The sequence below is a fragment of the Phragmites australis genome, chromosome 2 (assembly GCF_958298935.1).
Source record: "Phragmites australis chromosome 2, lpPhrAust1.1, whole genome shotgun sequence".
Taxonomy (NCBI): domain Eukaryota; kingdom Viridiplantae; phylum Streptophyta; class Magnoliopsida; order Poales; family Poaceae; genus Phragmites; species Phragmites australis.
The window spans coordinates 7,348,840-7,374,024 of NC_084922.1; the positions used below are offsets into that span (position 1 = coordinate 7,348,840).

Here is a 25,185-nt window from a genome sequence, read left to right on the forward strand (position 1 = left end):
TAGCAAAATCCGCATCCGAAAATTTTGAAGAGAGAGAGAAGAAGATGCAGAAAACCAAAGACCATACTCAAGAGTGTGCTTGAGGTACCTGAGTATGCGCTTCACCACTTGGGGTGAGACATCCTTAGTGAAGCTTGGAAGCAGGCACATAGGCAAACGACAAAGTGGATGTCAGATCTTGTCGTCGTGAGGTACAGAAGGGAGTCAATCATGCTCCTCTACTCTTGCTGATCCACTTTCTCTCCATCCACGTTCGGATCAAGCACGGTCGAGGTAGCCATCGGTATCACCAAGAGATTTGCATTGCTTATGTTAAACTTCTTCAGCAAGTCCTTGGTGTACTTTGTCTAGTGGACGAATGTATCTTGCTTACATTGTTTGATTTGCAGCCCAAGAAAGAAGTAAAGCTCGTCCATCATCGACATCTCGAATTCCCTGCTCGTAGTTTCTGCAAACTTGTCCACAAGTGCATAAGAAGAGCCACCAAATATGATATCATACACATAAATCTGAACAAGTAGAAAATCATTGCCATGCCTGAGAGTAAATAAAGTTTTATCTATCGACCCGATCTCATACTCATGTTATAGCAAGAAAGACTTAAGCCTATCATACCAAGTCCTAGGAGCTTGCTTAAGCCTATACAAAACTTTTTGAAACTTATACACTCTTTTTGGGTATTTAGGGTGCTCAAAATCTAGAGGTTGCTTAACATATAGCTCTTCCTCTATGAAATCATTTAGGAAAGCATTTTTAACATCTATTTGATACAACTTGAACCCTTTGGATACCGTAAATATAAGAGAATACTAATGGCTTCTAACCTAGCTACCGGTACAAATGTCTCTCTAAAGTCTATCCCCTCTATTTGAGTGAAACATTGAGCTACAAGTCTAGCCTTGTTTCTCACTATAGACCCATCATCCTCGTGTTTGTTTTTTATCACTCATTTTATGCCTATGGTGTGAATATTATGGGGTGGATCTACAAGGACCCAAACAAGGTTTCTCTCAAAGTTTTCTAATTCCTCATGCATGGTACTGACCCAATTTAAATTAGATAAAAGATGTCCAATATCATAGGGTTCAAAGGAAGCAACAAATGCAGAATTAGTAAAGTGAGCATGAGAACTAGATGTGGACCGTGTTACCCTTTCATTGATGTCGCCGATCATCATCTTTGGAGGATGTCGCCGCTGAATGTGTTGAGGAGCTTCGCGCTGTGAGATGATCTCCCCCTTAAACACTGCCAGTGCATGCTCGAAAATAGCTGAAGTGGAAGTAGATACTTCAGGACCCTCTGCCGGTGTAGAAGAGGTAGGAACCAGCTCGGGAGCAAGTGTGGTAGTATGAAGTAGTGAATCATCCTCGTCATCCCCGAGAGCTAGAAGGTCACCATCTACAAAGATGTTTTCCCACATCTCCTAATCACCTGCACACTCAAGAACAGGGCTAGCACATAGGGTTGATTCATCAAAGGTTACATCATAAGAATTCATGATGGTGTTACTATCAAGATTAAATATCTTGTAAGAATGACCATGAAAAGAATACTCCAAGAAAGTTTCATTAGAAGAACGTGACTCGAACACCAAGATTGCCACACTTTAGGATAAATCACCGACAACCAAAAACTCTCAAATGTGAAACATTCGGCTTCCTCTCAAAACACAGCTCATAAGATGTCAAATTCAAGATCGAGTGTAAAAAAAATCTTATTGGAGATAAAGCACGTTGTGCTAATAGCCTCAGCCCAAAACTTTCTAGGAGTCCTATACTCATCTCGCACCATCCTAACCATCTCCATCAAAATACGATTCTTCCTCTCAACCACGTCATTCTACTAAGGAACACGTGGGGCAGAAAATTGATGCTCAATGACATGCTCAAGACAGAAAGCATCAAAGAGATAGTTCATGAACTCGGTGCCATTATCACTGCGAATTGCTTTCAATACACCAGGAAGTTCTTTGAACAATATCAAAGCTAAGCTCCGAAAGTGTGAGAACACTTCAGCTTTGGTCACAATAAAGAACACCCAAGATTAGCGAGAGAAGTCATCAACAATGACAAGAACATACGACTTCCCACCCGCCGAGCGAACCCGGGAAGGACCAACAGTGTCCATATAGAGAAGTTTTTCCGGTTGTTCGGTCATCACTATATTAACTAGTGGGTGAGACGCGGCAACCATTTTTTCATGCCGACAAGGAGCACAAACAAGATTCTTCTCAAACTTGAGCTTGAGCAATCCTCGGAAAGCCTAGGACACTCAAACGAGTAAGAAAATCAAAGGTCATATGCCCTAGCCTCCTATGCCACATCCAAAGCTCAGAAGAAGGTTGAGCAATCAAACAATGAGAAGAACCGAGAGACTTAGAAAAATCAGGTCCAAAAACTCTCCAAACTCTGGAAATCTGACAAATCAAAGCGCTTGAAGAATCAAGAACACGAGAAGTATTACATTTAAAACGTACTTCCAAGCCCTCATACAACAATTGAGATACAAAGAAAAGGTTGTATCCTAGATGCTCCACCAAAGCCACATCCTAGAGAGTAAAACTCTCATTCACCCTTACCATACATTTGGCTTTCACCCTTCCTTTCTGAGCATCCCTGAATGTGATGCACTCATGTCGTTTCACGGGTGTGAGGCTGGAGAACCATGATGAATCTCCGGTGATGTGGCGTGAACAACCAGAGTCGATGAGCCACTTGTTCTCTAGGCCTCCGCCTGCCATCTATATGCGAGAAGAATAGTAGATGGATGGCTCAATACTGGGTTTAGTCATAAACTTCTTAGGAATCTAGTACTGGAGCATCCGCCCTAAAGCAGTAAAAGCAAATGTATTTAAATTAACACTCGCACGCTAGGGACGAGAACCACTAAGAGGAAATCATTGTCCGCTAAAGCGATGGAACTCAAAACCTCTTACACATGGAGCAAAACCATATGAATTATGGTAAAATCCACACCGGGTATAAACTCTAGGAAGAGACTAAAAAATGTCTGAAACTCATGAGTGAGAGCGAGTAAAGGGTGCATGTACACCAACAGAGGGGCGGTAGATGTCTTGGGTGCTCCACTCCCACTCACGTCTCTCATCTTTCCTATGACGAAAACAAAAACCAACAAAGTAACCCTCTCTCTGGCATTAGGTGCAGTGGTAGCATATCTCGAGAACTTGACTGTCAGTCACTCTAGGCTCTTTCACAGGTGCCCTCATCTTAGACTATGGAGTTCTCTTGGGCTGTGGTGTGGATTTCTTCTTTGTAGCTTGTTGTGTATGCTTGTTCTTTTCTGGCATGGATTGTGAGGCATTGCTCTTGGTTTTATCTAACTCTAGAGTAGTGGGTGCAGTGAAGACGATCTTGCCAGGTCTGGTGTAAGCAACTCTCTCAAAGTCCAAACTCAAAGCTAACCCAACCTTATCAGCACACATCTTGGTCTTGTTCAAGATCAAATCTATTTTGCTCTTGCCTTCTGAGAACTTCTCTACAAGAGAAATGATGTACTCATTTTCAGTCATAAGCTTTTTAACTTGCCCTCTAACCTAGCTGAGCTTGTCCTTAAGGATAATGCAGGTGAGACATTTAGGCTGCACATCCGTAGAACTCTCAACACTCTCCAATCTATACTCTAGCTCCTTTATACGCTTGTCTTTTACATTAGCATCCTTTGAGAGCAAAAGACAATTCTTGCGAGCGCCTAAGAAAGTAAGTCTAGACTCCTCAAGGAGCTTCTTCTCGGTAGTCTCAAACTGATTGGCGACTTAAGAATGCACAGTTTGAAGCTCGATAAGCTCACTCATGAAAACCAAACAACTCTCATAATCCTCATCCTCAACCTTGACCCTAGACCTAAGCATCTCAAGCTCAGAAGAAACAGGCTCATACTTAGGCCTAAGCTCCTTCAACTCACTATAGCTTTCTTAAGTAACATATCCTAGCTAACAAGAGCATAATTAAAGGTATCGACTTGGATGGAAACTTGGTTGTAGGAAGGTAATACCTCTGAGGGATCAAGCTCGAGGTCACTGTTGTTGTTGTCGTCCGCTATGAAGCAGAGGCCAGTGAAGTCATTGCCCTTTTTCTTGTTCTTCACTTGTGGTTCCTCCTCCTCCGAGCTCTCCTCCTCGCTAGAAGAGGTGTCGATATCACTGAGAGCTGCCACAAACGCCCTGGAAGCCACCCTGACTGCCTTCTTGACTATCGTGTCATGATTCTTCTTGAAGAAGGGCTTCTTATTCTTCCTATTGTGCTTGCCGTGGTCGTGGTCATGGTCTTCCCTCTTCTTGAGCTTGGGACAATCCTCCTTAAAGTGAGTGGTATCATCACACTCAAAGTAGGTATGAGAGCCACCACTCCTCATGTCTCGGTGATTGTTATAGAAGCAAATGAACTTCTTCACAATGAGAGCAAGATCCTCATCATCCAATGTGTCCACCTGCCCCTCTGTGATAGAAACCAAGACAAAACAAATCCATTTGGTGAGATGTTAGTACAAGAAAATCTAGCTCTAGTCTAATTGTCACCACTAGATCCAAAAACTAACATCATGTTCTGAGACAAGGGGTTTTTGATACCTATCTGAGCTACCTTGGCTATCCCAGTGGACTTGAGCTTGATGAAGAATTCATCACAAGTCAATGTGTCATAACTTTGTGACTCTTCAATGCTCGAGATCTTCACTTCTCATATACTACGATCAAGAGTATAGAGAAGCTTGATCCCCCTCTCATGATTAGAGTAGGATAAAACACCAGTAGATCTAAGATTGCTAACAATTCTATCAAATCTAGCAAATATAGCATCCAAAGATTCACCGGGTCTTTGCACAAATATTTGATATTCTTGGTTTTACGTGCTTTGGCGTCTAGCCTTAATTTGATTAGTGTCTTCATAAAAGACACTAAGAGTATACTAGATCTCCTAGGCAGTATGGAGATGCTACACCCTGTCAAACTCATTTCGGCTCAGGCTTGTTCTAGCTTTGTTGTTTGTCTCATATTGTTTGATTTGAACATGAGTCATGCGAGCAGCATGGATCTCATAGTTGGTATAAACTATTTCCTAAATTGCACTTTCTTGGTTTAGAAGATAAGCCTCCATGTGCACCTTCTAGTATGAAAAATCTCGACCATCAAACAACAAAATCTTCCTACTTCTCTCCATTGTCACCTACGGATCACATAACCGGTTAAGGTCAACAAGTGATCAAACTGACTTTGATACAATTGTATGACCGAAAATGATGACTAGAAGGGGGTGAATATGCACCTCAATAAATTTCTTTCGAAATTGATAGTCTACTCCTATTTGGGTCACCCAACGCACCTCAAACCACAAGTGAAAGTAAAGAGAGAGAAACTTAGTTGAGATCAAGTAAAACCATGGCTCTCACTGATGATATATGAACCTTAGGTTCCATGAAACATAATTCCACGAGTCATTGCCACAAAAGCAAGCGACTTGGCAAAAAAACACAAGAAACAAAAGAAGATGGTCGCCGGAAGAAACAACTCTCCAAATTGATGGTCTAGAAGCATGGGTATTTAGGACCCACTCATATACATAAGTATGTGAATGTTTCTGCCTCTAGCAACAAGAAGAATAATCTCCCAAGGTGGAAAACTTGCAGCTCAAAAGCAAAAACGAAAATCAACAAGAAAATAGAAGAACTTGCATCGGATGCAAGGGAACCAAAACAAAGAAACTAGAAGTAGATGAACACAAACTCATGTGAGAAAATAAAATTCATTAAGCATATAGGTCAGCCCTATTTTATTCAATTTACAATGTTTTTTCTCTCACAAAAGCTCTAGCCTATTACAAAGACTAAGTATATCCTCTCCTCTCCTCCAAAATCTATCTCTAGGCTCTCAAATAGCTGGCTCACTTTTTCCCTACAGTCATACCCTATTTATAGGCCTAGGAAAGTAGCTTAGCCTTTAAATTTTTTCTTGTTTCTAAAATACCTCTCACTTACAATGGCCTTCTATCTACCACCGGGACATTCTGGTCCATATTTTACTTCATCCATTGAACTGCCATGACACCTTCGCGACTTAGCTTCACCTCGATGCTAGCTTCACGATGATACCACGTGCACTTCACCCTTCTAGGGTTTTAAGGCCAAACCGTGAAGCCGCCTTGCACACTTCTCAAAGCGTGACTCACAACTACTTGCTTTGACCTCAAATAAGCATCTCGATATCGACGTGAGTACTACGTCTTGCGGTCTTGACCACCGGCAAGTCTCTCTCGCTCCCGATCTCTCGAGCCGCCTATCACTTGCACCAGCATTCCCTTTCGCTTGACTTTGTCAACACGTTGTCTTTATCCTTCCTTCCAAGCTTGCTTGACCTTCATGTGCACAGTTAGTATCACCCTTGACTTCACCCGACCTCCTCCATCGTCTGCCACCAAGCACCCCGTTTGGCCACGATCACCCCACCATCGTTCACCAAGTTGCATCAATCACCTACACATCATGAGACAAACAAACATGTATCTCCAAATACATATAACTTCATCACAAGTTAGTTCAAATCAAGTTCCTATTGAAAAAGATAGTCGTAATAAAAATATGAACACCGGATGGTCCGGTGCTCACACCAGTACAAGCACCGGACCATCCAGTGTGTACTCTTCCTCTGGCTCTGGAGACCCTATGTAAAATGCTCCAGCGATACTCCGGCGTTTAGTCATACCCATCACCAGACCTTTTGGTGAGTATATTTTTACCAGACCATTTTTGGCAACATCTCTATTGAATAGTCTGGTGCTCTCTGGGCCCATCACCGGACCATCTGGTGCACTATCTTCATCCTGACACCGAAAACTTCTTCTCCACTGGAATTGGTCTGGTGCCTTTTGTATCTTACACCGGACCTTCTGATGAGAACCTTTATTTCTGTCTGTGCATTGTAATGCTCCGGTGCTTAAACCTGTTTCACACCGGACTATCCGGTGAGATCAAAAACCCTCACAACGGAATATTCGATGAGTGTAAACTTCCTGCGTCCGAAACAAAAACTCAACTCCAACTTTAATTAGCCTTAAATAAAATCACTCACAAACAAATTCATACCAACCAAAATCCTAACTTAAATTCAATATTATCAATAACTCATCACTTACTTAATTTTACATGATAGATAGCACCGAAAAAGAGAAAAGGCAGTACAGCGCTGGCCGCATGAACAATCCAACTGTTCATCTACACGAACAGCTAGCGTGAAAAAAAAAAAAACAGTTGCCACAAACTGTTCAGCTGACCGGCCGGTAGAGTCATAGAGATCGCCAACGTCTTACGTATATAAACCAAAAGGAAACCGTGTGACATAATTTTTTTTTCTTTTAGAGAAGGCTAACAGATTGAGCTGTCTGTGTACTTACACATACATTGCCTAGATTAGCTCCACATATACTGACTGCAAAATTTTCCCAAGAATTAATCTATATAGTTCCGGCACATTTTTTTCCTGTGGTTTAAGGTCCCGTTTAGAACGTAGAAATTTCACAAGAATTTTTGCAGAAGTTTACATAAATACTAGCTAAGAATTCCTGCATTTCAAACGGTGCGAAATCAATACTATGTTGAGATGTTTGGCTTGGGATTTGACAACAAGCGGCTGAATTGGAACCGTTGATGAATTCGTCGTGAGGCCACGACAGGAAGGACACAAGAGTTTCCTCGATCGATCGCTTGGTACGTGCACATATCGATCGTTCTTGTGATTTGCCTTGACATTGTCACGTCAAATCGGAGCAACAGCGTTACATGTTTAAAGAGAAGCAGGTAGAGCTACTCCATCTTGTAGCATCAACTGTTCTGCATGTCCAGACCGCTGGCTGGTGTACTGCAGCATTTATAGGCTCATAGCGCTGCATGTACATAGTATATGCATGCATGCTGGATCTAGCTAACTTACTTTTGGTTAAATAGGAGAGACACTATGTACATATGCAGTGTGTATATGTTTCTGTAAGGCAGCTCCAATACGAGGAATGTACCATGAAATATTTAATCTGGTGCAATCCATCTCGATCTGTGATGTGTATGCATGATGTCCACTAAATTTCTTGATGGAATTTAATCTATTGTATATTCCATGATATGCCTGCATATATGCAAGTATATGGGTGTCTATAAAATTAGTTCTACTTGACGAGAGAACATTTGCACCAGTATAATTTTAGTCAGTCTCTGTTATACAGATTTAGTCAGTATAATCTGATGTTACTACTCTTATTCCTGTTTTGAATTTTGATTCCATTATATGAAGTTAAAGATCATTTTTTGTGGTATATAGAGATGAAGCTGAGGCTCTTATTTGGTACCAAGCCCTTCACCTCATATTATTCAACATATTGGTACACTGCATTTTCTGGGGTCGTAACAACACGATATTTCTTGACACGCGCTCCAAAATACAATTTTGACCAGGCATCCATACAATAGTATGGAAACATTTTTCAAGAAAATATAATGCATAACATCCTATATAAATACTCATGAAGATATTGTTTGACAAGTTAAAATAATTTGCCTACAACATTCACGGCAACTATTTTTCTTTTACTCAAGGAAGTACTCGAATTTCAAATTATTTTATCTTGGCACTAACTGATTTGTACCAAAATTTAAATTGCAAGCATAATTTCTCAAAACTTACCTACATGGTATGTGCTAAACCCGCACCTACCCAAAAAAAGAGGGGGGGGGGGGGTTGAGACAATAAATATATTTTTATGAAAAAATATGGGCTAGCAATATGCAATTCATATGTGATACTTGTAAACCATTTTCTCTTTGTGTATGCAAGTTATTGTTGAATATAGAATTTTAGAATTGAACTATAAAGTGGTATGACTAGAAGATGCAACAACGTGCATACTTAACCTTAAAAAAATCCTTAGCACATAATAGGAAAAACTGTTGTAATATAGCGCTGGTTAGTATGGATGGATGAACATCTATATATACGTATGCATCGGTAGAAAATGACATCTGATTTGACACCAATGGGTGTAGTGTAACCCCACCTATCATTATATCTTCTTTTATTAAATAGGATATGGCACAAAGTGAAAAGACAAGTTACGTCTTATCAGTATAATATTCCATTTTAGTTGCCAGTTACTAAAATCAGTACTAATGCATTGTTTTTTGTCTGCTTGTGCATGTCAAATCTGATTTGGATCCCAGTGCATATATAGTGCCAATAAAAGGGACGTGTTAAGGAATAGTTCTGAGTCGAGGGCCAACTTGAAAGACCATTTGGCCAGACGGACCATCCTAGCTACTGTTTCGGCTGGATAGTTTTCACGCTTAGATGTATGTTGTGCATTACCTGTCTAATCACTCTGCAAAGCAAGGAACTGTGCAGAATAATGTGACAAATCGGGACGCACACGAGTAATGACCTGGAAATCTTTTAAAGTTAGGAAGCAAGCACTGAGAAATTGGTGGACTGAAGAGAGTCCAATCATGCATGCAGAGAACAATTGTGAAGATTGTGTTATATATACTTGCAATACATAAGTTCGATATGTCCATGGCCGAATTATTGACGGTTCTTTTCTAGCTACAAGGTCAAAAGTTAACTTTGTGTGTGCACGAACATACATACATACATACATACATACACACACATATGGAAGAGAACTCTTCTATATATGACTGAAAGGAGTATAATGGAAGAAACAGACACATTCTAAAATGAAAACTTAGGTCAATCCGCATCAATATTTCCATTTGGTTCAAGTTGAATTCATGCATGGAAATGCTGAACCGAATTAAATACCCAACTTCAATTTGACTTGAAACACTAGAGCATTTTGTACTTTGAATTACACACCTTTTAGTAAATAAGCACACATTTCTCATGTAAGCATTTCTATGAATGTACAAGTTGAGTTCATATTTGATGAGTAGCCTAAAACTCAGTAGAAATGTTCGAAGAAACACTTTTAACCGCCAAAAAGGCCAGTATATATTAAAAATGTTCTAACAGAATAATTCTAACAACAATTAATATATCCAGACGTTAGATGTTCATCATATGGGTGAAATAGAAAAGAATATCAAAATTCACAAGAAAGTGAAACTGAACGACTTATCTGCTGCAGTTCTGGCAAACCTTTGCTAGAAAAAGGGTTTATGACCGATGGCCTAGCTTGTGGCTAAGAAACTATATATGTCATACAACAACTGTGGAAAATGAGCAATACACCAGCAAAAATTAGTCAAACTCGTACTCGCCTAGTATCAGTCTGGCAAGGTGTGGTGGTGAACCAACACCTCAAGAACTCGATCGAGCATGAAGTCAACATGGTTAAAGGGGACCAACAGCACAAACTTCAACCTGGGAACTAAGAGTGCAACTCAGAACCAATATATTCAAAACAAACGATCAGAAATAGATCTCATAGCAGTAGAACATAAGCATGCAAAGTACTAGCCAATCAGAACCGCAGAATTTAGAAAAAGACTTAATGCCAATGGAGGAAAACTCTAGATGATCGAATAAATACAAGTACAATGCACACAACAGTGAGATCCATAAAAAGATCTGGGACCTATAAGAATAGTGCCGGGAATACTGCTTTCCCATACCTTCACAGTTTGCTAACATGGATGGGGAGAATGTCTGCGAAAGAAATGATGTGATGCTCACCATAAACAACTGTTTTGATCTTACCTCTCAAACTATTAAGCATCTCACAATGATATATATCTGGAGCATATATTGAAACATAGGCCACTGGTGCCTATGACATATGATATAAGATGCAGATCAAGTGACCTTTAATTGGCACCAACCATCAGCTTAGTACTACTCATGCATGCAAGTAGGATCCTTTGATAGTTTATTTGGCCTAAAGGTGGTTATTTTCTGATCACAAAGCATGCTATACGTACTAATGACTGATCGATGGATCCTGCGTAAACGAATTAATCATGAAAAGGAGATCAAGATCTCGATTCGATTACATTTAGTACTCCAAAGTATGGTTTGCACAACATGCAAAAAGGGATGCAGATATATATAATTCATGTCGGCTATATAGAGAAGCTAGATATATAGGTAGATAGATTGCTATTGCTCCATAGCTCTGAATCGACCTGAGAATGGACTCCCCATCTCCCTGAAGCTTCCTTCAATAAGCACTCCCATCCCAGCTCATTAAGGCCAAAGGACTTAAGTACATGTCTCCACATTTTAACCAGCAGTAAACAACTGCACAAGACAAGCATATGACACAGATGACACATGAAACACACAAGCATATATAAATGCATGATTGCAATGCAGCAAATCACTTAAATCACTTACTGTTTCATGGTGATTCACATGCTGCTGTCTCCTCCTTCCTTGTGATCCATTCCAATGCTCTCTGATCCAGAGTTGGCGGTCGTGGTGGCGCTGATGGCATTCACGGCCCAATTAGCCATGGAAACGTAAGGCAGAACGGGCGCCACGTCAGAGCCTGTGCTGCTAATAACGTTGCTCCGCATGAAGTAGCAGCCAGCTGGCGGTGGCGGCGGTGCTATGCCTTCGACTACCCCGAGCCTCCGGCCGCTGTACATGCCGGCGGCCGCAGCGAGCTGGCCGGGGCTCGGCATTGCTGTGGAGAGCCTGGGGGCGGCGGTGACTGGTAGCGCGGTGGGGATGCCCATATCGCTGCAGGCATAGCGGAGAAGCTCGGCGTGCGCAGCGTCGAGCTCCTTCTGGAGGCGGTGGACCTGGCGCTGGAGCACGGAGATGGCGCCGACGCAGCCGTAGACGGGGTCCTTGACGCGCGCCTCGGCCTCGTAGGCGAGCGAGCTCACGGCGTCCTCGCGCTGGTGCGGCAGCAGCTCGTTGAGCAGCTTGGTGACGTTGCTGGCGCCGAACACCTTGTGCACGTTCGCGAACTTCTGCGGCTCCTCTGGCGGGAAATATGGCGCGAACACGCACCCCGGCAGGCACTTGCGCCGCAGGAACTTGCACGCCGCGCACGGCGCCCCGGCACCCGGCGTCGTCGTCCCTGACGCGGCCACCGGGGAGACGGCGGAGTTGTTGCTAGTGCTCGACGGGGATGCCATTTCCAGCGGGCCACAAAGTTGTTACCTGCGATTTTTATTAAAAAAGTGTTGGATTGTTAGTTTTTTCCAAAGAAATTAATTATGAACATGCATGTTTAGATACATGTTTTGATACTAGATTTAGGTTAATAGGGTTTTCTTGGACCGAGAATTGTTCTGGGAAGGCAGAAGGGGAAGATTAGGGTTTTGGTGCGGAAGGTGTGTTCTGATCTAAATATGTGCAAACTTTGGAGGCAAGAGAAAATTGTGTTCTTTAGGGGCAATGAAACTGTAGAATTCTTATCTGTGGAAATTTGATATAGAGACCAATGAAAATCAATAGCATGATAATATGGCGTGGGTGTGCATGCATGATGATATGGCACAAGAAGCACAAATTTGAAGGGAAAAAAGCTGATGTATGCTCAAATCTCAAGAAGCATATGGGTAATATAATATACCAAGAGAAGACCAAGAAGACTGCAAACTTTTGTTTTCTCAAATTTCTCATAAGGGCATCTAGCCAGTGAGAGACCTACTCATGCTCACCTCTTTGAGGTCACAGAGAGGATAGATCTGATGATCTGATGAAGGGTAAAGAGTATGTTGAAGGATTTTTCTTTCCTTCGTCTCTGTTGCTACTAGCTTGTTTCTCCCATGATATATCCACTGCTATCTAACAATCTGCACAATGGAATAGAGGAGAGAAATAGAAAGGGAAAAAAAACAAGCAAGATAAGCAATTCTTGTTTCAATTTGTATGGGGATCGAAGAATTGTAGGAGGGGCATATGATCAGGTAGAACAGCCTAACTCTTGTCTCTGACTGTGGTCTGTGGGTGAGAGAGGATCCGCGTCCGTGAGAGGGAGGGAGATATAGAGAGATCAGCTCCTCCTCCTCGTCCAACAACTGCAGCAAGGGAAAGGTGAGGTGTATAGATCGACCACACAATATGAAAAGGCAAGCCAGTATTGAATGAGGAAGTGATAGTTGAAGAATATTATGGAGGTGTTGCAATGAAAAAAGGGCCCGGGGCAGGAGAGAGGGAGGAGGGAGAGTAAACAGATAAATAAGGACAAATCGAGATTAATGGAATTACAAGAAAAAGTGTGAGTGTGACATTGCCACTACTCGAAGAATATCTACCACAGTGCCTCCCTCGTCTCATCACCTTTCACAAACAGTTCCATGCTGCGCATGGTAGCTGAAGGGGTACGTATATATGTATGTATAGATTATAAGTATGTTTAGGTCGTGTTTGTTTGAGTTTCTGTTTTTGAGTTTTCTGAAAAATTGTGCTTTTGATTTGTCTGAAAAACTGTTTTTGGAAATAGGTTATTAGTTTTTACAATAAATTTTTAACTTATCAGCACATAACTTTTTAAAAAGTACATCTCAGCGAGCTTCTCAGCTTTAATTTATTTTCCTTATAAACAGGCTTCTGACTTCTCCAGAAGTCACTTCTCCAGAACCTCATTTATTCTGACTTCTAACTTCTAGCTTCTGCCAGTAACAGAAGCAGTAAACAAATACGGCCTTAGTTATTAGTATAATAAAACAAAGATAGTTCATAGCAAAGTAGGTATTTTTCGCTAAGTGCGTCCGGTTTAAGAGTAATCATGCCCTTTCAAGCATGAGCTGGTTTGCTTAATTGAGCTCTGCCTAGCAGCACAATCATAAAGAAGCCGGCGATGTAGACCGGCACCGTGTGGCGATCGATGGCACAGGGTGCTTCGTGCTTGTTTGCAATGTTGTTTAACTAATTACTCCTTGTCTATCGCTTCGATCGCATAATTAGAAGCGCCGCGATATAATTGGCAATCATTAGTGAGAAACTAAGTTATGGGCATGCACTGTCATGCCCCATTATTTATACCTAGCTAGGGAATTAGGTAGACTCTTGATTGTGGTTAATCAGCCTACAGATGTTCTCTGCTTATATGATTAATTTTGGACTCACGCTGCACCAGCGCAGTGTCAACAAAGAATTATTTTTTGTACATAATATTATTCAGAATGTGTACAAGCAATCTTCTCAAACTTTCACCACTGATACATATATAACTATTCAGTTTGTTCATGTGAAAATAATGTTATTAGATTTTCTTAATGGATTGTTCCACAATATAATAAATTTATAGTATCGAATATAATAATATTTAATCTTTTGGTAATATATAACTATTAAATGATGGTAAGAATATACATATTCAGACCATGCAAACCAGTGTCGAAAACAACATGATAAAGGGGCTACATGTCTAAGCAATATATATGTTACAATGCTTGAGTAGTGCAGAAAACATCAATTGAGTTGTATGTACTGCACCTAACTCAAAAGATAGTCCTAAAAAATAAATCTCAGAAGATGCAGGTAATTCATACATTAATTTATACCCATCTTTTTTTCAGTAATCATATTATAACAAAGGCACACGGCATGCTTCTATAATTATAAAGTCAAAGTTTCCTTCATTTCCTATCCATACAGTACGAAGGGAAAACCTCATGAAAATTTGCCGACTAGAGTAATTTATTCCGATATCCTGGAAAATCAACTGATCCACACTGGGCCTTCATACAGTTAACTGATGAAGATAGGAGCACACGTCGCATAAAATAATTCAAAGTACATGTGGCCCTCAATGATGACCACTGTTACAGCATGATAACTTTGGCTTAGATTTTGTCATCTTTGTCATTTATAGGTACGTAGCTGAAGCTTATATATAATTAGTATCATCATGATCTACATACCATCTCAACAGAACGTAATTACTACTTGACGCAAAGTTTTCAAAACTAATAAGTTGCAAAAAAGTATCCACAGTCCAGTCTGGCCAACAATCATACAGATCACTGAGAACAACCAAGCGACAGTACAGTGGTCATACTACAGACAGCTCAGAAAAAAACAGAGCCACGTTTCAACAAAAAGGGAGACAAAGAATTATAGTATGCCGTATATATATTTACATATATATCGATAGTTAACTTAATCCTCCTGTTTGAAACTGTACAGCTACTAAAACAGTAATCACTGTAACAATAGTGGCTGAACCAGAACCACATAGATATGGGTCAGTTTAACTTTCCTAAAGGAAAAGCCAAGTCAATTCGAGTGGTCGGCAGAGCAAACATGTAAAAGTTCCTCAAGAAAGAGAGCTCACGGTCTCCAAGAAGGCCAGAACAGACAAGTATAGATTCACACACTAAGCTCTCCTCGCCCTTTTACAGAGGTAACAGCAAGCCCTACGCGAAGGCAGGCTCCACCGTTAAGGTAATTTAGTGGTTATAGGTAGTTATTAACTCTTATTATTGTGTTATGTAAAGATAAGAGAAATGAATGATAATAAAGATAAAGCTGACGTACAGATAAAATTTGCTCATGTAAAGAAGAACTTAATAAAATTAGTTCTTAAAGAAAAGAAAATAAGAGATATATCTAAACATTACGAGTATAATAAATTAAAAATAAAAAATATATTGAAAGAAAGAAGATATAGCAGCTTCACTTTATAGCTAGACGCCATTAACTTCTCGAAATCAACATGTACAGTGATACCGCATGACATACATGCACGAAACGAAAAAAAGACACAGCCAGCTATGGCATGTAATCGCACGAGCAAGATTTGACATCTCCCCCTGGAAGACATTCATATAGGCTGTTATATGTTACTATAATGCTTGTGCGTCGCTACGAATGAAAAGGATCATATACTAGCACGTTGTGGCGGTGGCGCCACTGCGGAGCTCGGCCTGTGTTATGCCTTCAGCTTGCCGTGGCACCCTGACAACTAGCTCCACCCCAGCCATACCTCCACTACTATTTCTACTATTGTTAGGGTACTAGCAGCAGGTCCCAGCTCGTTATATCCATAAGCTGGCATCCTCAATCCATATTTTAATAGGTCTATTATATACATAGGCTCAATTAGAATTAGAATTAAGATCCTAAACTAACTCAACTTAAATGATTAGTCTGATAAGCGATAAGCCCTCTACCTTTTATGTCATGTTTCTCTAAGTGATGAGCCTCTACTTTTTATATCATGTTTTTTTATCATTAATTTTCGATATGGGACTAAATCTAATAATCTTCCTCATTATACACAACATGTGTAACCCTTAGAGACGTTCGGGCTCACCCACAACCGCACGACCCTAAAGATGCTCCAGATTTACCGATCTTTGAGCTCTGATATCACTTATTATGAAATTAGCTATCAGCAGAATCAATGGATTGATCTATCGAGATGGTGCACGTGATCACAGACAACACCAGAGGTACAATGTTTGTTAACAAGATTCAGTCAAAGCCTACATACCTAAGGTATCATTACGGGTGCTTCTCCCTATCTAGCAACAACGGCTACTTCTAGGGTTCCGATAGAACCAGCGTCGCCCCCTGCGAATCTATCGTTATTCCGTCGTAGTTACAACAACCGTCTTCCTCTCAAATTTATGATGAAACTAGTTACAGGAGTCCTACTGGAATTTCATATGGATTCCTACTCTAACTCCACCATATACCGCTAATACAATTACAAATCCTATATATAGCCAACAACTATACCTCTACTACAAAGCTTGGCCTACATCGTGGGTTGGCCATGCCGGCATGCCATGCTTGCATCATAATCAGGAGGAATCACTTACTATAAAAAACAGTGAAAGCAGACTGAGTACCACATACGACTTCCTAAGATTCGTTACTGATAAAGTACTCATAGATAGTTACTAAAACAAACATATCTATAACATGATCTATCGTCTTGGTATGCCAAAAGGCACATACGATTTTTATATAAATCAAAGGTGATAAGACATAAACAGATATTAAGAAAAAATCGTTTATGATGTGTGATAAGATACAAACAAATATTAAGAAAAATTATCTGTGATATGTTGTAAAACATAGATAGATGTTAAGAAAAATTATTTATGATGTAACGACACAAACGGACATTAAGAACAAATATTTGTGATGTAAAGATACAGACAGACATTAACAAAAATCATATATGATGTGTCATAAAATATAGACGGATATTAAGAAAAATCATCTGTGATATATCATAATATGCAGATAGATATTAAGAAAAATCGTCTGTGATATGTCATAAGACACAAACGAACATTAATAAAAAACCGTCTGTGTCTGAAGGATAAATATTTTATGAATTTTCAAAGGTCATCAAACGAAAAAAATTATATAAAAATTATAGCTCTCGATAAGATATACAACTTTGCAGTTTACAATATTTTCATTTAAAATGATTTAGATGCTCAAATAATTGTCCATAGTTTCAAACAACAATTGTCAAAATGATAAAATATCATATTACTATTAGTAATGATGTATAGGTGATATGATAAGAAAGCTACACGCGAGATCGGAGATCATAGATTCGATGTCCACAAACCACATTGTGCGATTTTTTGTGTAAAAAATCGTGCTACTCGTGCGATAACATGGCATGAGTCGTGTGACTAGTGAATGATACGGTATGGGTGGGAAAAGATTTTTTATTTTTTCTACATTTAAATTCTTATTTTAAAAAAAATAGTATTATTAGCGGATATTAAGAAAAATCACCTGTGATGTTATATGACACGTATAAACATTAAAAAACTATCTACGTGTAGCTATATTACAGACATAATATTATCTGTCTATAATAAATTTAATATCACATACATTTTTACAGAGATGAAAATCAAACACGTATATAATATAGTTTAACAACCGTGATAGCCCGTAGTGACTTGATGGCGACGAACAAGATGAGGCCGATGGCATTAAGATCTTAATGCAGCCTCGTTTGAAGATGATGAGTGTAGGACCAGAGAATTTGGGAGATGACAAACAAGGACCCACAGAAAGAAATATGTGGAAGAAGAGGATGTAAATAATAATATTATGACTTGCAGGACGTTAAATGCATGATAGAATATTAGCCGCACAATGTTTAGTTGCTGAAGTGTGCCATGCCTCTACTTTTTTTTTCCTCTCTCTTGAAGTTCTTCTATCGTTAGATCATTGTCAATCGTTTCCCTTATAATTTAAATTCTTGTTGTGAAAGAATTTTTGTTTTTTTAGTGCTCCAACAGTTTTTCTTCTCGGTTTCCGTCACGAAAGGATTCCCAAGGTTATTCCCTCCACGACGAGATTCTCTCTCCTTTCACTTTCGCGATTCCTCTCGAAGAAAAGCTGTTGGAGATAAGAAAAAATAAAGGGAATAGGAACGGGGAAGGGAACGAAATGAATGGAATATGGTTGGAGATAGTCTTAGATTATCTCTAAGGTGTTCCTTTCGCGATACTCGTTCCCTTCGCAATGAGAAAGGTACCACTCCCTTCACAATGGGAAAGAGACCGCAAAGGGAATGAAACCCAGGCTCCAAGGGATGCCCATCAGGGGCCAGCGCGGGATAGGAGAGGAGACAGGTTCCTAGGGGTGCGGGACTCTCTCCTATCCCTTCGTAGATATGACGAGCAAGGCAGGAGAAGGACCATGTGATTGATCACACGCTCAGGCGAAAGAGACGGAAGCAAGGGGCGGTGATGGTGGCGCATGCAAGGAGGGCGGCGGAAGGTTGGCAGCGATGGCGAGGGGCTCTCGGAGGCTTGATCCAGGCACACGTGTGGAGGGAAGAAGCGACATCACCAAAGGCAATGTGGCAGTTACGGGAGGTACGAAACATTCTCCCCAAACTCTTTTTGGATCTATGATTATTGTGGTCTAATCGCGAATTAGGTGAAGGAGTGGTGGTGCCTTGTCGTGCAGAGTAGGGGGAGGAGTGGCAGTTGGGATTGTCGTACAGAGTAGGGGGAGGAGTGGCAGTTGGGATTGTCAGGGTGTTCGGGCATGGCGCCGGGCGTGGCCACCGGTGGGGGGTATGGGAGGGGTCCAGTGGCGATTCCGGTCTTGCTACTCATGGATCGGGTGCCGTGTCATGAAGGTCGGCTGTCCAGTGGGAGTTGTGTAGGTGGATTTGGTGCCTGGATGTGCATCGTGGGCCCGCTGTTGTCATAGTGCGATGTCGTCGAGGCCGAGTCATAGGTAGGCTCTTCCGACTATTTGTGTGCTCATGGACTCCCCTGCTCCATGGTTGTAGATGGACGCTGCAGTGTTTGCCGCTCTTGTGTTGAAGCTACAGGAACATGTGCAGGAGGCGGCTGTCACGTTAAAGAAGGTGGCCAATGACAACTTGAGTCCAGACAGCACCCCTGCTGCCGTGGAGCTCAACAGAGCACTTCTGGAGGTCAACACCATTACGACGGAGTTGGAGTAGCTCGTGTTCCAAGTTGAGGATGCTCTGTGTAGCAGTGTCGTGCCCAACCATGTTGGTTTGGTTGATAATAGCAGTGTGTCAATGGAAGAGGAAGCATCATGATTCAAGGACATTGACAACGACAAAGTCCTTCTTGCTAACTAGAACTCGGGTTACCTACTATGTGCTAATACGAATGATAGCATGTCTATTGAATCCGATCGTTTATGGAGGCTGTAGTCGGGTCGGGTGTTTGTTACTTAGTTGGTCAGAATTGATCAAGCCCAGTCAACCAATCACTTATAGGTTCAGTTAACCTCTAGTTGCTGGCCTTGTACTTTGCTACTCCCATGTGATATATTTGTTGTTCCTGAAGACATATCCCTCATTATGTTCTTAATATTACGACATTTGTCATATTATTATTCTAGTGATGGTGCACGTAGAGGTTCCTTATGAGCTGTCTCTACTGATATGTCTGCTACACTGGGTATGAGAGATGATCAAACAACCTTGCTGATGAGAATGAATATGTGAGGAACCGTTTAGATAATATTTTGATTAATCATTAAATCAATCATTTGTGTAATCATGGCTACACGATTAACCATAATATCACCCTAGTAGTCCCGGTATGTATTTTATGCCCAAGATCGAAAGACACGTCTTTACAACAAGCACATCATGATAAGACATAATAAAAAGCGAGTAATTAAATTAAGTTACAAGTCTTTAAGTAAATTAACTTTACAACAAAAGTATAAACCAAACATTATTATAGTAGCTACGCAGCGGAAAGAGTTGCATAACGACAAAAGATGGGTAATGTCATTGCCCTAAGGGGCCACCCCAAAATAACAACACTTGAGTAGAATGTCACTACACCTTCCTGTCGCCAATATCGGTAGGCATAAAGTAGCCAAAGACTAATCCTTCCTCAACTGAAAAGTAAACGAAGCATGTGAGTACGAAGGTACTTGCAAGACTTAATCCATAATGGGCACTTATAAATAGCTCGACTCCAAAGAGAATATAATTTGGATAATTAGTAAGGACTCGGCCACAAGGTTAAGTGAATTTCATATGCAAGAGCAATTTTGACTCAAGTGTAACCATCTACATCAAACAATAAACAACCTTCTATCCTGAGATCATTACCATACCATAATTATAACTTGAACCGTATCAAAACTTCAACAACATCACCATACATTTTCCAAAATACCATCACAACCACAATTGAAACTCTACGATTGATGCAAATGGATAGAAGTGTGCTCATTACATCCTGTAGGGGTACTCCATTACTCATATGACTTGAGGACCATACGGCATGTGTAACCACATAGGTCCACACAAGGAGTACGCATGTCAACCTTTCCTAAATAAGCTCCAATCGTTTGAACATACGCCTCGACATGCGGAGGTCGTCTAGAACTACTCCAAAATAAATTAGATACCCCTTCCAAACCTATTATGCTGACAACACCCGAGACTAACATGCCAAAAAAATCACAACTACATAAGGTATTCAGCTCATCCGTTCCATATACGGATACGTGGTTAGTACGAACAAATGCTAAAGCCAACTATAACAACGGATGGTGCTTAATCGATTCAAGTGGATCTATCGCATCTGAGACTCCCTTCGCAAGCCATCCCTATTGCCTGCCTAAATCTCGGCTCATCCTCACTAACTTACACCATCCTCCATCATCATTATCTTTATGATATAAAGTAAGCCCAGCTCACGAACGATGGCCAAATCACCGCTCGACTTCTATCGAGGACATATGTCATGCTAAGCATAACGCATTCTTGTTATGTTAGACCATTATGTGATATGAACAACCCATGTTACAAAGGATCAAGCGATAAACAATATCAAGGGCGGGTAATGCAACAAATATGATTTAACCCAAAACCCGATATAAGACTCATTGATATGCAAATATACATAAAGCATAACTTATCAATTGACACAATATATGATCCAAAGTAATGGGATAAAAATGCTTAGATGCTTGCCTTATTGATCAGCTTCACAAGCGAGGGAAACAACGTTCGGATTGCCCTCGATCACGCCCACGTTACCCTCCGGTCTTTCGTTCACTAAGAAGAATATATGCAATGATGAACATAAAAGAGATGCTATGAAAATACTATAAAATTTTAATGGAGATGTGGTACTAGGTAATGAACATAATGCAGCAAGAAACACTTGAGTTGAAACACATAGGCTCATGGTATAACTAACCGTGATTTAATTAAGCTGAAACATATTTAATTAATTTATTAATTATAAAAAAGTATTTTCTTGAGTTCTACCATTTTAACATGTAGTTATACTCATACGAGCTAACGCAACTAGTTTCATAATTTTTGGTGTTCGTATAAATTAATTATGAAATTTACAAGCTATCAGTAAAGTAAACGAAAAAGAAAAAATGCTTGATGAACAATACAATCCGGATACTCCACGTTGTGTTCCGAAGTCTCTGGGTGAACCTCCGGGTGGGGGTCTTTGAGCATTTTTTGTTAAGATTACCCAGAACCTCCGGGTTGAACTAGGAACCTTTGAGTTCTGGAGTCTCCGGGTGAACCTCCGGGTGGGGGTTCTCAAGTATTTTTGGTTAGGATCACCGGAATCTCTGGGTTCCTACAGAATACATGTTTTGCGATGTTTTTTCGACCGATTCAATTTGCATATCAAATTTCCAACCACTTAAGCATGCATAGTCACTGAACCAAGGGTTCAAGACCAATTTTATCCACTCCACAAACCCGATCGAAGGCTATCTTATCCATTCTCCTTCTACCATCTCCATTTCATCAAGAACAAGATAGGCATTCCAATACTCGATTTGCAGCCCCTAAACTTGAATTCATCCATCCTAAAACGTACATTCCTACAAAAAAAAAACTAGGAGAACTCACCCAAGGTTCTTGTTGTAGTCGGAGACCTTTGGGTGGAGAAGAAATTGATGGAAGAAGCTCGTAGAAGAGATGAACAAGCTGTTGTAGATTTCAGAAAAGAGAGGTGTGATGAAATCAGTTGCCAATCCTTCAAATCTCCATGCATGCAGCAAAAACTTGGATGGATTGGAAGCTAAGGAGGAGGGGATGTGATGGTATAACATGCATACTTTCGTTTAGCTTCCTTAGGACAGATTCCTAAGGAGAAAAGAGAGAGTTTGAGAGGGAGGAGGAAAAAGGAGCTAATGTCCTCTCTGTTGGTTTGGGCGTGGGGGAGGGAGAGAATGAGGGAGGGGTGCGGCTGCTGCAGCCCAAAGAGAAGAAGGTGAAGGTGGTGGGGCCAGCCAGCTAGGTTGGTCCCACATACAAGAGAGGCAAGTATTTTTACAGAAATTCTATTCCTTCTCTTCCCTTTCTATTAGTCCAAATGAAGTGACTAAAGCTCCAAAAAATTTAGGAATTTTTGTGACGCGATTACAAAATGAGAGAAAACCTTTCTAAAAGGATTCACCCACAACGCATAGGCAGAGGTTAAACTAAATAAATTTTACATCGGGTATTTTTAAAATACATAGCAATTATCAAGCATCATTAGAAATGACAAACGCTAAACAATGCTTAACAAATAAATATGATGCTCATGATGCATGATTATACTTAATGACATACTTTTGAATTTAGGATGTGACAGAATACTTAAACGAATTTGAAGTTATGCTGTCCATATGGTCATTTTTGTACCATTAACAAGCATGGTATGAACATTTATGCTAGGCTCTGATTGGTCTGAAGTTGATACAAGTTACCATTGTTTTAGTTTTTTCATGTTCTCCCTCTATAGTTACACACTTTATGCATAAGGCGTCATATGTAGTAGGCAAGGACTACAGGGTCATATTGCGCAATGTAAGAATGGATGGCCGGATCTTGCTTTAGTCAGACTGACATTACTTAGTGTTTTATCATTTTTATAGATGATTATCTTTATCTGGAAACTGGAACTTGGTTGTGCCTACAGGTATAACAGCTTGTTGGCTGAAGTTCCCAAAATGACTGCAAAGATAAAATGTTATGTTATTTCGCGGGTTTTTGCATTATTGTAAACATGAGAAACAATTATTCCTTTTAATTCAAACTTGTGGAAGGGGTTCGACCACCACAGTTATGGTTTCTTTTCTATAGCTACTGTTATGAACCATAACTCCTAGGTTCATATTTGTTTGTGTTACCAGAGTAATTTTTTTTTCTAGGAATAATTCTATATTCCATAGTCCTGATTCCTGAACCACAAAATAGTAAATTTCACTATTAGACTTGACATTTACTTTTATGTTCCAAACGTTGTAGTTATATTCGAACACCGCACATGAGAGTTTAGAGTCATTTAAAAGCCATGTAATATGCACACTTATTAAAAGGCTACTTTACCTTAAGTGAACACTTTTTCTCCAATCTAATTCGACAGTGTTGATTTCAGGTCACTGTTCTTCAGGTTCATTTTTCTTGTGATGTGCAGGTGCTTTATGGATCCATTTTACGAGAGTTTTCTTCAGGACAAAGTGTAGCGGATGACATGGTCTGGGCCACCGATGCAAGGGGGACCCTCCACTGTTGCACCTACGGCGGAGATGGGCCACTTCCTTCTTGCGGACACTCCTGGCTTGCACCCCATACCCGATCAGGAGCTTGGTCAATTCAGCATGTGTAGCAATGACATGGGAACGAAGAAGGTGACCACCTCCAAGAGGAAGAAGAAGGCGGAGTCGAAGACAGATCAAACAAAGTGGACAAACAAGGAGGACGAGTTGCTTGTGTCTGCATGGTTAAACATGAGCCATGATCCTGTAGTGGGAACTGATCAAACCAAGGAGACATACTAGGGTAGGATCGTCACATACTTCAACACGTATAGGAAGTCGTCTATAATGCCAAGGTCAGACAAAGCTTTGATAAACCACATGAAGCTCATCACGAACACAGTGCAATGCACGTGACAAAGGTGAAGCAGCTCAATCCTAGCGAGACCAATGAGCGTGACAAGGTATGCTCTAAAATCTTGTCTTTGTCACCGCTTAGTACAATAAACTTGTTGATAAGCAATTCTGAACCTTTAGTGACTCACTCATGTTTTCCTTATTTCATAGATGGCATGTGCTGGCACGACGTTCAAGGGGATTGAGGGGAAGCCATTTGCATATGCGCACTTTGGGTCATGCTTGTCGACCACCCCAAGTGGCATGCGCACGAGGTCATGAAGGCACAAAAGATACAAGAGGGAGCGGAAGCACAGTCCAGCATAGCAGTGTCCATTGAGGTGTCGATTGACACAACATTGAACGCATATACAGATATTCCTAGGCCCATTGAAAGGTAGCCGGCTAAAACGGCACGGGCTTGGGGATCATCATCCAATACGTCCCTGCCTACCGTGTCGGGTGGGATGTATGCAACCCAGCTTGCAGAGCTCACTGAAACAAAGAAGGTTGTGGTGGAGTTGAAGAAGGAGCACATTGTGATCATGCGTATGGAGACATCCATCCGCAAAGATGTTGAGGATGAGCGTATAATGGAGATTGACTTGGATAGTGTGAGTGAACCCCTTAGAGAGTACTATAGGAAGAGGCATGGGGTGATCCTAGCGCAGTGGAACGACACCAAACCGAACCTGTAGACACTCGTTGATTATGTCTTTGCAAGCTGCTTGTCAAGGATTTGCAAGAACTCATTTTAGTGTCTACTTATTTGTAATAACTCTCAAAATACTTTGAAGTTTTGTGTGGATTTGCGAGAATTCATTTCCAGTCACCTAGATTGAAGCAAGGGTATGCTCATTTTCGCCTTTATCACGTCAGAT

At 40.7% G+C, this 25,185-nt stretch overlaps 1 protein-coding gene across 2 annotated transcripts; it reads right to left on the bottom strand.

Annotated features, from left to right (window-relative positions):
- Positions 1-10,962: 10,962 nt before the first annotated feature.
- On the bottom strand, positions 10,963-13,110 carry LOC133897151 (protein LATERAL ORGAN BOUNDARIES-like). Of its 2 annotated transcripts, XM_062337773.1 has the most exons (4): positions 12,889-13,110; positions 12,625-12,759; positions 11,345-12,121; positions 10,963-11,248 (listed from the first exon to the last, which is right to left on the bottom strand). In XM_062337773.1, the coding sequence occupies exon 3, from the start codon at positions 12,094-12,096 to the stop codon at positions 11,359-11,361; it is 738 nt and encodes a 245-aa protein (XP_062193757.1). In that variant the 5' UTR covers positions 12,097-12,121; positions 12,625-12,759; positions 12,889-13,110; the 3' UTR covers positions 10,963-11,248; positions 11,345-11,358. The 2 variants fall into 2 exon arrangements, with proteins under 2 accessions (XP_062193757.1, XP_062193749.1); XM_062337765.1 differs by having other exon boundaries at positions 12,625-13,110.
- Between the last annotated feature and the right edge of the window lie 12,075 nt (positions 13,111-25,185).